The sequence below is a fragment of the Leucoraja erinacea genome, chromosome 2 (genome assembly GCF_028641065.1).
Source record: "Leucoraja erinacea ecotype New England chromosome 2, Leri_hhj_1, whole genome shotgun sequence".
Classification (NCBI taxonomy): domain Eukaryota; kingdom Metazoa; phylum Chordata; class Chondrichthyes; order Rajiformes; family Rajidae; genus Leucoraja; species Leucoraja erinaceus.
In genome coordinates, this window is record NC_073378.1 from 23,744,951 (window position 1) to 23,762,469 (window position 17,519).

General features: G+C 41.7%; 1 protein-coding gene across 2 annotated transcripts in view; it reads left to right on the forward strand.

Moving 5' to 3' along the window:
• Positions 1 to 17,519, forward strand: part of hacd1 (3-hydroxyacyl-CoA dehydratase 1) — a 43,946-nt gene that overhangs the window by 24,459 nt on the left and 1,968 nt on the right. For both annotated transcript variants that reach the window (XM_055652998.1, XM_055653007.1), the window contains exon 6: positions 16,019 to 16,197. In XM_055652998.1, the coding sequence (XP_055508973.1) occupies positions 16,019 to 16,197 (179 nt within the window). The remainder of the gene's footprint in view (positions 1 to 16,018; positions 16,198 to 17,519) is intronic.

The following is a 17,519-nucleotide window of genomic DNA, read 5'->3' on the forward strand; positions in this document are numbered from 1 at the left end:
CATAGCGGCTCCTCCACGTTCCTCACTGTGATGGAAGGCAATAAATTCTTATCTTCTTTCCTTCTCCCGCGGTCAGGGGAGTCGAACCATCCGCAACCGGCAATTGAGCTTCCTCGTCGCAGCGGTCCAAGCTCTCACAACGGGGCGGTCGAACTCGGCTTGGAGTTCCCGAAATCGGTCTCTCACCAGAGATTGCGTGCTCCACGAAGTTAAAGTCCGCAGCTCTCGCAAGTTGGAGCAAAGGGATCGCCCTCTCCAAGATGTTAAACTCCCGCAGGCTCTAGAAGTCCCAGCAAGAGGCCACCAAGTCCATGATGTTAGGCCGCGGAGCCGATGGAGATGCTGTAATTCCGGTCCTAACCTTACCCCCCTAGGCTGGTTCAGTCAAACACCGAATACGAACACTGGAAATCCAACTCTCTTTATTGTACAACACCAATACAATACCTAGTCAAATACCGCGGGTCCGATCCTTGTCTCTACTCATTCGAGCCCATCAGCCTCGTGCGAATAGAACAGAAGATCACCATACAATACAATACAATACAATCAATACCATTTATTTGTCATTTGAACCTCACATTGGGTTCAAACGAAATTTGGTTTCTGCAGTCATACAAGAAAAGAACCAAGACACACACCAACACAATTTACACAAACATCCATCACAGTGAATCTCCTCCTCACTGTGATGAAAGGCAAAGTCTTGTCTCTCCCTGCTCTCCATTCTTCTTCCGATGTCAAAGTCAAAGCCCCCGGCGGGTGCTGGCAAGTCCCGCGGCCACTTAAAACCGCGCCGGGCGATGTAAGGCCCTGCTCCGGGTTTTGATGTTGGAGCCCCCGGCGGGCGCTAGCAAGTCCGTGGCCATTTAAAGCCACGCCAGGCGATGTAAGGCCCCACTCCAGGTCACTTTCAACCCCGCAATTTGGGCGGGAGAAGTCACCGTTGCCGGTGCCCCGCAAAGTGGTCTCCCACCGGGGACCCGCGAGCTCCCGGTGTCACCATCCACTGGAGTCGGGTCGCAGCCGCGCGCCACAGCAGCTCTCCACGCTCAGAACTCTCCACGCTCCGAACCGGCCAGCTCTACGATGGTTGAGCTCTTTACTCTTTACTCAGAGAGTTGTGGCTGTGTGGAATGAGCTTCCAGTGAAGGTGGTGGAGGCAGGTTCATTTTTATCATTTAAAAATAAATTGGATAGTTCTATGGACGGGAAGGGAATGGAGGGTTATGGTCTGAGCGCAGGTATATGGGACTAGGGGAGATTATGTGTTCGGCACGGACTAGAAGGGTCGAGATGGCCTGTTTCCGTGCTGTAATTGTTATATGGTTATATAGATCCACAGCTCCGCCGGCTCCGTGACTTGAGCCCTCAGGTTGTTCCGGTTGGAGGCCGCTCCACGGTGCTAGGCCCCAACGACAACGGAGACCCAACAGGGAAAAGGTCAGGTCCCTGTGCAGGGAAGAGATTTAAAAGTTTCCCCCCACCCACCTCCCGCTCCCCACACATACACATTTAAAAACCCACTACAAACTATACCATCAACGGGACAAAAAAATTAAAAATTAAAATTAAAAAAAGACAGACAGACTGCAGAGGCCGCTGCGACATCGGTCACCCCACCCACCCACTTTCTGGCGGCAGCACTTGGCGGTGGACAGGGACGGCCAAGGCAGCGGGGCGATGTTGTCCGAGGAGCTTCGGGGCGATGTTGTCCGAGGACCTTCCTTCCTCCCCACCTCCTCTGCCCCTTCCCCTCTCTCTCGCTCTCTCGCTTGTATGACCCCCTCCACCCACCCCCCTTATCCTGAGACCCCCTCCTCGCCATTCCGCACTGATCCCCATTGCCGCCTCTATTCAGTCCTCACTGACATGCCATGTGCTCCCCTCCCTATCAATCCAACCCCCTCCCCAACCATCTATTCATCCTGCGCTGATCACCCTATCCACCTTGCATATATTTCTCCTGCCACCCCCCCCCCCCCACTCCAATTCCTACACTAGTCCCCCAATTTATCCTGCACCAATCCCCTCATCCATCCTGTAGTGATCTACCCATTCACCTGTACTGATCCCCCTCATCCATCCTTTACTGATCCCCTCATCCATCCTGTACTGAACCCCCCCTCATTCATCCTGCATAGACCCTCCGATACACACTGTACTGACACCCCCATTCATCCTGTACTGAACCCCCCATTCATCCTGCGCTGACCCCCCCCCCATCCTTCCTGTACTTACCCCCCCCATTCAAGAAGAATGGGGGGAACAGTCTCTGACGAAGGGTCTCGCCACCCCCCCCCCCCCCGAAACGTTGCCTATTTCCTTCGCTCCATAGATGCTGCCTCATCCTCACCCGCTGAGTTTCTCCAGCACTTTTGTCTACCCCCATTCATCCCGTACTGATCCTCCCCATTCATCCTGCGCTGCCCTCACCCCCCCCCCTCCATTCATCCCGTACTGATCCCCCCCCCCCATTCAACACCACTGACATTCCCCGTGCTCTCCCTTCACAATTTTACATGCTCCAATGAACATATACTAATTCACCTGCCTCAATCCATCCATTCAGCACCGATTGCCTTCTCAACCTCCCCCCCACCCGCTCCCTGAGCCCATTGTGCTGGAAATGTCTTCAGAGCGAACATTGACTGTTTGATAACGGAATGCAATCATATGTGTTTTAATTCCCAATGGTATTATTTGTTTTAGTCAATGAAGATGGATTAATTAAATTGTGAACACGTGAAACATTAAAACCGCAGTGTTCGATTGTCACTGCTACCATTGACACGTTATTACAGAATTCATTTTAACGGCAAATCAATGCTCTTACTATGGAGTATCAGTACTGTAGTTATTTAATGAGCACCATTCGCAACTATATACGTTGGATTTATCCAGGTTTTACTTCTACAGTCGGTCTTGTACATCACAAATTTGGTCAGGAGATATTTCAGTTGAAACTCTACCGTTAATTCTGAAGTGGGAATGATGGAAACAGCGTTTATCAATAATTTTTTTTAAATCTAGTGCGTACAAACTGGGTATCTTCATTGCTGTTCACAACACGTACATCTAATCTGAATGTCCGATAATTTGGCATTTTGACACCTTAAACATATTACCAAAAGAACATTTGCTGCAGTTAGGTCCTTTGGCCATCTCTTGTCAGTTAGTGTAATGTTTAACCTGTCAGATGGGTAGAGTCAGTTTTAACAGCTATTATCATAAAATGCCTTGCAACCTGTATATTTTGTTGTGGATAAATTATGTGGGAAGCGAGAATGTTTCTGTAACAATAGCAATAACGACCCATGTTATGGCCATGTCATGGTAATTTTCGGTCCTTCACAGAAAACATGCTTGCAGCAATCTGTAGTATGCATGGTTAAGCATATATGTTACCATGGTCCAGGATTTATTGACACAGGTTGATCATACGCTGAATAATCCAACCACATTTTTGTTTGGAAGTAGAAAGAACTAATAGAAATTGCATTAATTGCAATGTGTAAAAAGAGTTGAGATACTGCCTTATAATTTTGCTGCATGTCATTGTGGTATATATCATGTCTTGATTGGTGAATATGTTTAGTTTGGGACTTTACTTGAAGTAGAAATAATATTTGAATGCTTCATTGAGCATAATTCCGACTGGTAACTACGGACTTCGTCCGAGCACATTATCGCACGCGTCATGCAAGCCGTCTTAAATGACCACCTAAACTGTCATTTGGCAACCTAAAAAGCTGCCTAGGTTGCCCAGCTGGCAACAGGAGAAAAAAGTTAAGTGACAGCCCTGGTCTTACTACCTTGATTGAGTTTTCTGAGGATGTGAGTGGATGTTGCTTTCATAGACTTTAAGGTATTTAACAAGATTGCTCATGGTCAACTGATACAGAAAATTAAGATGCATGGGATCTACACTGACTAGGTAGTTTGTATTCAGAACTGGCTGACCAATAATAGTGGAAGGGTGTCATTCTGCTGAGGTTTTCTGACCAGTGGTATTCCACAGGGATATGTATTGGGACCTCTGCCAAAAATGTAGATGGGTTGGTTGGTAAACTTGCAGATTACACAAATATATTGGAGTTGGGGACAGTGAGGAAGGCTACCAAAGGATTTAGTTGAGTCACAAAATTGGGTGAAGAAATGGCAGATAGAGTTTGATCCAACCACATATGGGGTGCTGATTGTTGGGATGTCGAATGTAGGGGGAAAGCATACAGATGATGGAAAGACCCTTAATAGAATTGATGTACAGAGGGATCTTGGGGTCAAAGCCTATGGCTCTCTGAAAGTAGCAATACAAGTTTACCAATAGTAGTGATGAAAGCGTATGGTATGCCTGCCTTCATCAGTCAGGGCACCTAGTTACAGCTTTATAGACTTTGGTTAGTTTGGAACATTGGTTAGTTTGGAACTATAATTTGGAATATTGTGTGAAGTTCTGGTCACCCCATGACAGGAAAGATGTGGAGGCTATTGAGAGGGTGCAAAAGAGGTTTACCAGGAATGTTGCAATATGCAGGGAATAGAAACATAGAAAATAGGTGCAGGAGGAGGCCATTTGGCCCTTCGAGCCAGCACCGCCATTCATTGTGATCATGGCTGATCGTCCCCTATCAATAACCCGTGCCAGCCTTCTCCCCATATCCCTTGACTCCACTAGCTCCTAGAGCTCTATCTAACTCTAACGAAATCTAACGAATAGAAAGATATGAATCACTTGCAGGCAGAAGGAATTAGTTTTGATTTGGCATTAAGTTTGGCCCAGATATTGTGGGCCAAAGGGCCTGTTCTTGTGTTATGTTCTATGTACTGCAGACAGAAAATGCAGAAAAGTAAAGAAGTAAGATCAAGAGATTCAAAATGAAGATGTTTGGAGATGAATCAACTAACATTAATTCTTTATAGCATTGAGCTGTGCAAAACGCATGTTAACAGTTCCTTGTATGGAAAGAATGTTTATAGCTGGGTGAATGGGATGAGAAATCAATCGATTTTGTATCTGGGACCGTTGCATGAGATGTATAAATGAGCATGCATATTGAGAGCAGGAACAGTGCTTTTGTGGCATTAATTACGTGGAATGGGGAGAGAGGGAGGGGAAGGTTGTACGTTTTTGTGTTATTAGAGATTATTCTACAGAAGAAATATGGGAGTCCTAATGGAAAAATTGGAAAATTAGAGGAAATGAATTTGATTTGGTTTTGATCTGTTGGTAATTCCATCACAATGATAAAGAAGTTATTGACTAATCAGTAATCAGCTATTAACCAAAGCCAGTACTGGTGTTGGCAGAGAAGCATTTCAGGAGCCTTAGATGCATTCACCTTTCACCTTGCAAAGAAGCTACCCTTTTGTTGGGTTTTTTCTGAAATTAAACATTATACATTTAAAAACTGCTGTTGTCTGAAAAAAAAAGCCCCGTATTTAGAAAATCTTGGATTCAAACATCTCAAAATCAATTCCATTTAGTACTTTTTTCAAACAAGGGATGCAAGTAATTTCTATTTTGTCGAGGGAACTTTCAAAGCATAAGAGGAAGGGTGTAAAATAAAGTTATCTGAGTCGGTACCATGGGATTTGGAGAAATGGGAAAAACAAGGGCATTTTCCATTAGGAAAGATGGGACGTTCTCCAGTTTGTTTGTTTAGCCGAAATGTAATTCCCATGCACTAGCACTATCCCACACACTAGGGACAATTTACAATCTTTACTGAAGCTAATTAACCTCCATGCTTGTACGTCTTTGGAGTATGTGAGGAAACCCGAGCACCTGGGGGAAAACCCGCACGGTCACGGGATGAACGTACTAACTGTAAATATAGCACCCGTAGTCAGAATCGAACTAGGGTCTTTAGTATTGTAAGGCAGCAAGTCTACTGCTGCACTATCATGCCAGGTTGCTGTAAAGATGCTGTTCAGGGACCAACATCGAAGTAAGAGATGGATTTTGGGAATAATTAATGGTTGACACTTGATATGAAAGGGAGCCTGTGGCAAAAGATTTCAAAACAACATTAAACAACACAAAGTTAAGCTGTGTGGAGGATGCTCGTGAAAGAGGGGAGCAGTCAGGATAGAAGGGATAAATTAGGGAATAGAGTGTTTTCGGGCACCCAGAGCTGATAAAATATGGGAGATGGTGAGTCGGTATTGGGATTAGAGATAGGAATATAAATTAGGTAGTTAAAGTTTGGCTTTTAGTCAAGAATAGATCATTTGAATGAATAACCCACATTGTAAATTTATAATCTTGTCATATTTGAACTTTAGAAGGCAGCTATAAGATCTGGGCGGTGATATAGTAACACAAATCATAGCTGGGAGTTTACCAAAATCATATCCTTTTCAAATGAGAGTGAGGTTTAATAGTGATCAGAGACCATGAATGAGAGAAGATACTGATCATTTGTGAGGGCATTTGGCCTTTCTATAGAGACAGGTGTACATAAAAATTCGGGGCTGCTGATGTAGTACAGTGATGTATTTTAATGCAGTGAAGCTTTAATATAGCATTATTCAGAAAATAAACCTGTTTTATTGCATTTAAATCACTTCTCACAGCGACAATATTGCAGACCTCAAAGTCGCATGGATGTATACAGAATGGCTGTAGCTGATTGATCTAAGCTGTATGAATGTTACAGTAACATTTCAATTTCACTGAATGAAGTGTCACTAATTTTCCAAAACGATAATTTATTCAGTTATGATGTATGTTATTTGCCTTTGATTAGAAATAGACATGCACGTATAAAGGGTGAAACTAAATGGATTTGTGCAAGCTTGCTGCATGATGGTTCTGGTAATTAGCTCTTGAAATAGTAGTCCTTCAAGTTTCATGTTAAGCTGCTGTCATTTTAAAGACATCTGTTTTGGTCATGGAATGCACTTCATACATTTCTTCTGATCCCCTGAGGCAGTCTGAAGTATTACTGTCACATGAGACTTTCTTTGCAAATGAATACATCTGCATGTTTTATCTGGGAGAAGCATTGTTTAATATGTGATATTTAGTATCCCTTCGATATTTAATCGGGAATTAACATCTTCATTTTAAGATGGTTCATTAAGAGGATTTATTATTCATTAATTAAATAAATATACAATTTTGTATGGTGGAGGTATATTTATAGAGCACTTCTATGAAGAAGTATCAGTGGGAAAACATTGCTGGGCAGGTAGACATTACATTAACAGAGTGGAATCCACATGTGTTTCTCAGTTCCCTTTTTTTAACCTGTAATGTTCCCTCCAGGAACTGTCCTTTCTGTTTTGTTTACCTTTTTTGTACTGCTGTGACTGAGTGGATAGAAAACGTGAAATAGCTCTAGACAGTAAATGAATATAAAACACATTCGGAAGAAGACAAAGTGTAGACTTCAATGGAGTGAATTTTGAGCAATCAATGATAGACAACGTATATTCTTATGGAGAGTAGATAGTAACCAATTTTAAATTAAATCTGGTCGATACAAAGCCATGAAAAAAGAATATTATTTATATCAAAACTAACACGATTCCCACAGGGCCTTTATTTCTTAACAAGGCATAGTATTGCAATTCATAATAGTCAAGAGTGTTTTATTGTCATATATCCCAGAGAGAACAATAACATTCTTACTTGTTGCAGCACAACAGAATATGTAACCAATATGATAAATGAGAGAGAAAAAAAAAAATCAGTGTGTGTATATACACATACTCACAAGTACACACACATGTACAGTGCATTCAGAAAGTATTCAGACCCCTCCGTCTTTTTCATATTTTGTTACGTTACAGCCATTTTAAAATGGATTAAATTCATTTATTTTATCATCAATCTATAAACAATACCTCAGAATGAAGAAGCAAAAATAGATTGTCAGAAATGCTTGCAAAGTAATAAAAAATAAATAACTGAAATATCATGATTGGGTCGAGACACAGAATTGGGGAAGGGTATAAAACAATTTCTGCAGCATTGCAGGTCCCGAAGAGCACAGTGGCCTCTGTCATTCTTAAATGGAAGAACTTTGGAACCACCAGGACTCTTCATAGAGCTGGCCACCCGGCCAAACTGAGCAATCGGGGGAGAAGGGCCTTGGTCAGAAAGGTGACCAAGAACCCGATGGTCACTCTGACAGAGCTCCAGAGTTCCTCTGTGGAGATGGGAGAACCTTCCAGAAGGACAACTATATTTGCAGCACTCCACCAATCAGGCCATTACAGTAGAGTGGCCAGACGGAAGCCACTCCTCAGTAAAATGCACATGAGAGCCCGCGTGGAGTTTGCCAAAAGGCACCTAAAGGACTCTCAGACCATGAGAAACAAGATTTTCTGGTATGATGAAACCAAGATTGAACTCTTTGACAATAGACAATAGGTGCAGGTGTAGACCATTCGGCCCTTCGTGCCAGCACCGCCAATGTGATCTTGGCTGATCAGTACCCCGTTCCTGCCTTCTCCCCATATCCCCTGACTCCGCTATTTTTAAGAGCCCTATCTAGCATTGAAAGCATTTGAGAACCTGCCTCCACTGCCCTCTGAGGCAGAGAATTCCATATACCACTCTCTGCGAGAAAAAGTTTTCTCGTCTCCGTTCTAAATGGTTTACTCCTTATTCTTAAACTGTGGCCCCTGGTTCTGGACTCCCTCACCATCGGGAATATGTTTTCTGCCTCTAGCATGTGACAGTCTCGCCACCCTGGGAATTAACCTTGTAAATCTGCGCTGCACTCCTTCAATAGCAAGAATGTCCTTCCTTAAATTAGGGGACCAAAACTGCACACAATACTCCAGGTGTGGTCTCACTAGGGCAGTTGTGTACAACTGCAGAATGACCTCTTTGCTCCTATATTCGATTCCTCTTGTTATAAAGGCCAACATGCCATTCGCTTTCTTGACTGCCTGCTGTACCTGCATACTTACTTTCATAGACTGATGAACAAGGACCCCCAGATCCTGTTGTACTTCCCCTTTTCCCAACTTGACGACATTTAGATAGTAATCTGCCTTCCTGTTTTTGCTACCAAAGTGGATAACCTCACATTTATTCGCATTAAACTTTATCTGCCATGCATCTGCCCGCTCCCCCATACTGTCCAAGTCAGCATTCTCATAGCATCCTCCTCACAGTTTACACTGCCACCCAGTTTTGTGTCATCTGCAAATTTGCTAATGTTACTTTGAATCCCTTCATCCAAATCATTGATGTATATTGTAAATAGCTGCGGTCCCAGCACCGAGCCTTGTGGTACCCCATTGGTCACTGCCTACCCTTCTGAAAGGGACCCGTTAATCCCTATTCTTTGTTTCCTGTCTGCCAACCACTTCTCTATCCATGTCAGCATTCTACCCCCAATACCATGTGCCCTAATTTTGCCCACTAATCTCCTATGTCTTTGGCCTGAATGCCAAGAGTCACGTCTGGAGGAAATCAGGGACCGCTCAACACCTGCCCAATACAATACAATACAATATTTATTGTCATTTGAACCTCAGTGAGGCTCAAACAAAACTCTGTTTCTACAGTCATACAAACAAAAACTATTCCTACTAGACACACAACCAATCCATCACAGTGAACCTCATCCTCACTGTGATGGAAGGCAAAATATTTTCTCTCCCATTTTTCTCCCAATGTTGAAGCCCGATGTTGAAGCCCCAGGCAGGCGATCGTAAGTCGTATGTTTTTGATCGATCATATGTTTTTCAGTGGCAGGAACTGGGAGACTAGTCAGAATCGAGGGCAAGATGAATAGAGCAAAGTGCAGAGAAATCCTTGATAAAAACCTCTTCCAGAGCGTTCTGGAGCTCGGACTGGGGCGGAAGTTCACCTTCCAACAGGACAACGACCCTAAGCACACAGCCAAGATAACGCAGGAGTGGCTTTGTGACAAGTTCATGAGTGTCCTTGAGTGGCCCAGCCAGAGACTGGACTTGAACCCGATCGAACATCTCTGAAGGAACCTGAAAATAACTGTGCGGCGACGGTCCCCATCCAACCTGACAGAGCTTTAGAGGATCTGCAGAGAAGAATGGCAGAAATTACCCAAATACAGGTTGCCAAGCTTGTAGCGTGATACCCAAGAAGACTTGAGGAGCTTCAGCAAACTACTGAGTAAAGGGTCTGAATACTTATGTAAATGTGATATTTTAGCGGATCTGAACGATCTTTATTGAAAACTCACTCCTTAGCAAACAGGTCTCTGCATACACGTCTGATCACAACGATGGTCAGCAAAACAACTGTGGCACGAAAGTAAAACCGCGCAAAAACAGCAGCCCCTCCCGAGTCACGTGACCGTGGCTTCCGAACGCCGGGTTCGATATCTGTATGCGCCAGTAGAAACATCGAAACAGAAAATAGGTGCACTGCCATTCAATATGATCATGGCTGATCATCCAACTCGGTATCCTGTACCGCCTTCTCTCTATACCCCCTGATCTCTTTAGCCACAAGGGCCACATCTAAATCCCAATGAATAGCCAATGAACTGGCCTCAACTACCTTCTGTGGCAGAGAATTCCAGAGATTCACCACGCTCTGTGTGAAAATGTTTTTCTCATCTCTGTCCTAAAAGATTTCCCCCTTATCCTTAAACTGTGACCCCTTGTTCTGGACTTCCCCAACATCGGGAACAATCTTCCTGCATCTAGCCTGTCCAACTCCTTAAGAATTTTGTAAGTTTCTATAAGATCCCCCCTCAATCTTCTAAATTCTAGCGAGTACAAGCCGAGTCTATCCAGTCTTTCTTCATATGAAAGTCCTGACATCCCAGGAATCAGTCTGGTGAACCTTCTCTGTATTCCCTCTATGGCAAGAATGTCTTTCCTCAGATTAGGAGACCAAAACTGTACGCAATACTCCAGGTGTGGTCTCACCAAGACCCTGTACAACTGCAGTAGAACCTCCTTGCTCCTATACTTAAATCCTTTTGCTATGAATGCTAACATACCATTCGCTTATTTCACTGCCTGCTGCATCTGCATGCCTACTTTCAATGACTGGTGTACCATGACACCCAGATCTTGTTGCATCTCCCCTCAGTTACTCAAGCCTGGCGTGCTGTCAGCTTACTCACTCGCGGCTGGTGGGCTGGCAGTTGACTCACGGCTATTCCTTGAAATTCTACTTCAAGCAGGGTGCAAGGCCACCAAACAAGTGCAAACTTCAAGCAAGGTGCTAGGCCACCAATTTCAAGTGCAGTTTTCCTACCACTTCAAGCAGGGTGTAAAGCCAACAAACTCAAATGCAGTTTCATACCATTTCAAGCAGGGTGAAACCACCACAAAATCACATAAAACACCACATAAAAACCACAAAAAAAAACACACATTGTTCAGTAGACATTCAGTGTGTTCAGTTGGTTCACAGCTCAGACAGGGAGTCGTGACCTCTCTCTCCCCATCTTGCAGAGAATGAGCCACGCCCACACTTCCGGATTTTATAGTCCCTCTTCCCTCCCACCGGAAGGGGCATGGCCTTCATGCCGTGATTGACTGGAGAGAGAATCTCAACATTTTTTAAACTCTAAGAACTCTTTTATTTTTCATCAATGGGAAAAATCATCTGTACCTGATGAGCAGAGGGGGACTCTGAGTAAGATGGCCAAAAATCACAGCCATAGGTGGTAGCATTTTTTCTAAAGTCAATATACTGTGCGAACAGGAAGCGGTCAAGTTTAGACTTTTAATTATAAGCTTTTTCAAACCCACCACCACCACATTTGCTTAGCTTTTTAAAACCAACCACCACCATATTTGCTTAGCTTTTTCAAACCAACCAACCACAACCACATTTGCTTTTTCAAACCACATTAAGGGCACTCACAAGTCAGTAAAACCACTCACAGTTTAGTAGACATGTGTTCAGCTCAGACGTGACCTCTCGCTCCCCCATCTTGCAGAGACTGAGGCAGTCCACACTTCCGAGTTTTATAGTCCCTCCCCCTCTCACCGGAAGAGGCGTGGATTTCATGGCGTGATTGACACGAGAGCGAATCTGAACATTTTTTAAACATTAATAAGTCTTTTATTTTTCATCAATGGGTAAAGTTGTTCGGCGTTATTCTCTTGTTATATATATGTATATATATATATATATATATATATATATATATATATATATATATATATATATATATATATATATATATCAATAAATTATTAACTAGTTATTTACTTTCTAATTTGGTAATGCTATGACCATCTACCCAAGTTAATAACTCCTCACCCCTTTGCAAATTAATGTATTACATATCAAATTGTGGTGAGCAACAGTGATAATTAAGGAATGAAATGGTGTATTTTTGTATAAATCCAAAAATTAAAAAATATAACGGCAAAGTGTAGAAAAGATGTGTTTCGGGATGAGACAGGACAATTGCAGTTCTTTGATATTATAGGATCAGAATTTGCTTTCAATGGATGGCTGTAGCCAATGATGCTTAATGTCACTTTTGCATCATCTGCAGATACTTCAGACAAAGAAAGTGTGTTTAAAAAGGAATTATCCAAGTATGTTGCTGCTCTGGTTTGCATCCATTTGAGTGAAAACACTAATAAATCTGAAAAAAATCAACAATCAAATTGCATAGGTTTTAGGAGTTGTTCAACTTGGGTAGATGGTCATTGCCTTACTATTAAGAAAGTAAATAACTAGTTAATAATTTAAATAACTAGTATTATGAATTGCAATGAATACTATGCCTTGTGAAGAAATAAAAGCCGTGTGGGAATAGTGTTAGTTTAATGGAGGAAACTTGTAATATAGCAAACAAAATTAGAAAGCCTGAAGTTTAGAGGAATTCAGTAATGGAAACTTAATTGAGAGCAAACAGATTATGAGAATAAACAGACAAGAGATGTGATTGATTTAGTCGTACAACACAGAGGTGGGAAGCTAAGAATTTTTGGCAACACGCGAACTAGACATTGGTGAGCAGGCTATTGAGTACAGCTTTATAGTATTTTCAATGACACCTTTCAATATTTTTGTGTTGAATAATTGATTGGGTTGTAATTAGTGTGATTGGATTTGTCCTGCTTTTCCAAAGTAGACACGTGAGCAACTTACCACCTTGTTGGGTAACAACTTTGTAACAGGACTGAAGCAGCTTCCTGGGAGGCTTGGCTAGTTCTGTTGGTCAAGTCTTCAGTGAGCAACTGGGATGTTGCTGATCTCATTGCCTTTGCTGTGTTCTCAGCTGTTTCTTCTTATCATTTGGGTTGCATTGAATTGGCGGATGACATGGCTGCCATGATAGTATTATAAACTGAGATGGATCATTCATTCTTCACTTTTTGTTGAACACGAGTGTGTCAGTCTATCTTTAGTACTCGTATGCTGGGCCTTGCCATTATTTGGGATGTTATAGACAATAGACAATAGACATTAGGTGCAGGAGTAGGCCATTTGGCTCTTCAAGCCAGCTCCGCCATTCAATGTGATCATGGCTGATCATCACCAATCAGTACCCCGTTCCTGCCTTTTCCCCATATCCCCCGACTGCTATTTTTAAGAGCCCTATCTAGCTCTTTCATGAAAGCATCCAGAGAACCCGCCTCCACCGTCCTCTGAGGCGGAGAATTCCACAGACTCACCACTCTCTGTGAGAAAAAGTGTTTCCTCGTCTCTGTTCAAAATGGCTTACTCCTTATTCTTAAACTGTGGCCCCGGGTTCTGGACTCCCCCAGACTGATTCCTGGGGTGTCAGGACTGTCTTATGAAGAAAGACTGGATAGACTTGGTTTATACTCTGTAGAATTTAGAAGATTGAGAGGGGATCTTATAGAAACTTACAAAATTCTTAAGGGGTTGGACAGGCTAGATGCAGGAAGATTGTTCCCAATGTTAGGGAAGTCCAGGACAAGGGGTCACAGCTTAAGGATAAAGGGGAAATCCTTTAAAACCGAGATGAGAAGAACTTTTTTCACGCAGAGAGTGGTGAATCTCTGGAACTCTCTGCCACAGAGGGTAGTTGAGGCCAGTTCATTGGCTATATTTAAGAGGGAGTTAGATGTGGCCCTTGTGGCTAAGGGGATCAGGGGGTATGGAGAGAAGGCAGGTACGGGATACTGAGTTGGATGATCAGCCATGTTCATATTGAATGGCGGTGCAGGCTCGAAGGGCCGAATGGCCTACTCCTGCACCTAATTTCTATGTTTCTATGTTTCTATTGAGAACATGTTTCCTGCCTCTAGCGTGTCCAAACCCTTAACAATCTTATATGTTTCCCTCTCATCCTTCTAAACTCCAGAGTGTACAAGCCCAGCTGCTCCATTCTCTCAGCATATGCCATACCGGGAGTTATCCTTGTAAACCTACGCTGCACTCCCTCAATAGCAAGAATGTCCTTCCTCAAATTAGAGGACCAAAACTGCACACAATACTCCAGGTGTGGTCTCACTAGGGCTCTGTTCAACTGCAGAAGGAACTCTTTGCTCCTATATTCGATTCCTCTTGTTATAAATGTGAACATCCTCTTGTTCTTGGAACTGCCTTCTCCAGTCAGGTGTTTACTCGTCCATTGCCATTCTTGACGAGGGATGGTAAAGCTGTAGAGCTTCATTTTGATCCATTGATTCTCAGAGGTATTGTTTACTACACGCTATTGTTGCTGTTGCCAAGCATGAAGTCCTGTGTTGCAGCTTCTACAGGTTGGTATCTTATTTCTAGCTATGCCTAATGCTGCTCCCTGAATGGTTTTCAGCATTCTTCAATGAAGAAGCCTTTCGCCAAGCCTGATAATTGAGTGAGCGATGTGCTGGGCCATGATATTACAGATCATGCTGGTAGACATTCCTGTTGTTGTTGATGGTTCACAGCATCTTATGACCTTTAGCTGTCAGAATAGTTCTGAAGTTGTGCCATTAGCAGAGTTGTAAAATACTGCAGCATTTTGTGGAGTATTCAGTAGCAGCTTGATGAGTAAAATTGCTTGAGATTTCAGAATATTATCAGCACTTATTTCTTCATATCAGAGTATTATCAGTTTAATGCAGACCAGGCCTTTCAAAACATCTACAATCCACTTATTTCACTTTGTGCATTAAAAAAAAGTGAAATATGATTTTAAACACAAGCCTTTTGATGATGAGTAACATTATCGTGTTATGTTCAAATATAAGTTCATTATCATCTTTGCATTTTCTTCTAAAGTATTGTTAAACAGTCCCATGTCTCAGATGAGGTGGAAATATTGTGAGGTTTTCTTAATCTAGACTGCTGCAGCAAAGATGGATGGTAAACGGGTAAAGGGGATGCAATTAAAATAATTAAAAGCATTCACAGTTCATACAGCAAATTGGAGTTGGAGTTTACAGAGAAACCTCAAGTACGATATATCAAAAAAACGTTTATTCCTCTCCATTGTAGTAGCTAATTTGTTAATGTGGAGTTTAGCGTCCCAAACCCGTTTTGATCACATTCTCAACATGTCTTGTTAACTTTTTTTTTAAGTTTCTTGAGATCAGAAAATTTAGTGCTTTGGATCAAACATGGGATAAATTTGAGATTTTTGCCCCAGTGTTGTGATTTTTGCTCCATTTGTTATTTTGCTGCTTGAATCACAGCCAATATCCTGGTTTTTTTTAATCCTAATCTGACTGTCCTGTGTGATGATGAATATCTTTGATAATTAATCTTGAATTTGAAACCAGTGTAACCCAAAATATATTTCCAGAAATCTAAGGTGTAATTGAACTAGAGACCAAGACTTGCAAGACTGCTCTCAAGTGTAGTGTAATACAGATTTCTTGATAAACATATCTTATAATGACCTATTTATTTACATTCTAAGGTGGAATTATGTAGTGGATATGTTTATATACTCTGAACTATATAACTGAATGTGATTGCAATTATTTGTCTATGCATCTCTTAATTTAACAAGACATATAACACCTTGTGTTTAACTTCAAATTGGTCATATTTTTGCCTTTTCAAAGGCGTCAGTGATTTATTTTTAACCAGGGGAAATGAAGGTTTTTAATAAAGTCTTACATTTATTTGCAGATACAACCTCTTTATCATCTTGTATCCGATTGGTGTTGTTGGTGAACTCCTTACAATTTATGCTGCCTTGCCTTTTGTGAAGAAATCTGGCCTATATTCTCTGAGACTTCCAAACAAGTACAATGTCTCCTTCGACTACTATATTTGTCTTATCCTCATAATGATTTCGTATATACCACGTAAGTGTATTTTGTATGTTTGAGTGATCTTTTTAGAACTTAAAGGAAAGAACAACTGAAATGTCATCCTAGTAGTGGTTTTAGTGTACTATTTTTTAAACATTTGTTTGATCATTTGTGATTTATTATGTTATCTTTTTGTTTTCAATGAACATGTTTACTTTTATACTGCTCCTTTTATTTTTGAGCAGATTAGATGCATATGTGAAAATCAATTGATTAAACACCATGTCATTTGTATTGAGAGACCCTTCCTTAACATTATAAAGATAGTAGAGATAAAAAAAACCCATCTAAATCAGCCCAATGGATGCAACCAAATAAAAATATTAGTTTCAGTAGATTTTAACACAATTTAAATTAGTTCTTTATTAAAAGCATAAAACTTTAACTAATTTCAAATAATGTAAGGTAGACATAAATGCTGTAGAAACTCAGCGGGTGAGGCAGCATCTATAGAGCGAAGGAAATGGGCAACGTTTCAGGCCGAAACCCTTCTTCAGACTGATGTGAGGGTGGGGGGGAAGAAGAAAGGATTCTCTCCCCCCCCCCCCCCCCCCACCAAAGATTACAAATAATGTAATCTTCATTTTGCTTTAATATATTAATACAATTACATTGTATTGTGTCAATACATCAATATGTTGAATGGAAATGTTCATATCACAAATGGTATTTTGATTATGGAGCCTGCTGCAAGAGTAATGCCCCTGCCCCACTTAGGAAACTTCTGGAGACTTTGCGCCTCACCCAAGGTTTCCGATTGGTTCCCAGAGGTTTTTGTCAGTCTCCCTACCTGCTACCACTACCTACAACTTCCGGCAACCGCACGGAAACCTTGGGTGGGGTGCAAAATCTCCAGAGGTTTCCGTTCAGGTTTCCTAAGTGGGACAGGGGTTAGGATGCAATTTTTTATTGTATAAATCCTTGGTTATAATCTGAAACCTGATTAACTAGAATTTCTGAGCCTGGCTAATTAAGAAGCATGAAATCAAAATATTAACTGCCTTTAGATTATTTTCAAGCTGGGGAGAGAGTGATACATTCCTTACAACTCAAGGTGTTGCCAATTCATGCACGCTGCTGTCCATGTTTTCACATGTGGTATAAACCCAATGGGACTGAGTGTGCCATCACTTTTGTTGTCAGAAGATAAATATATTGACCTTGGATTATTGATTTAGTCTGACTGATGTACATTTTTGTCTGCACATAATGCCCATTTTATTCTATAATCATATTTATTCCCTACAAATAAGTATTCAAAACATGTGTAAAAAAATATTTAGTTGCTCCCTGTAGACTTATTTGCGAATATTGCT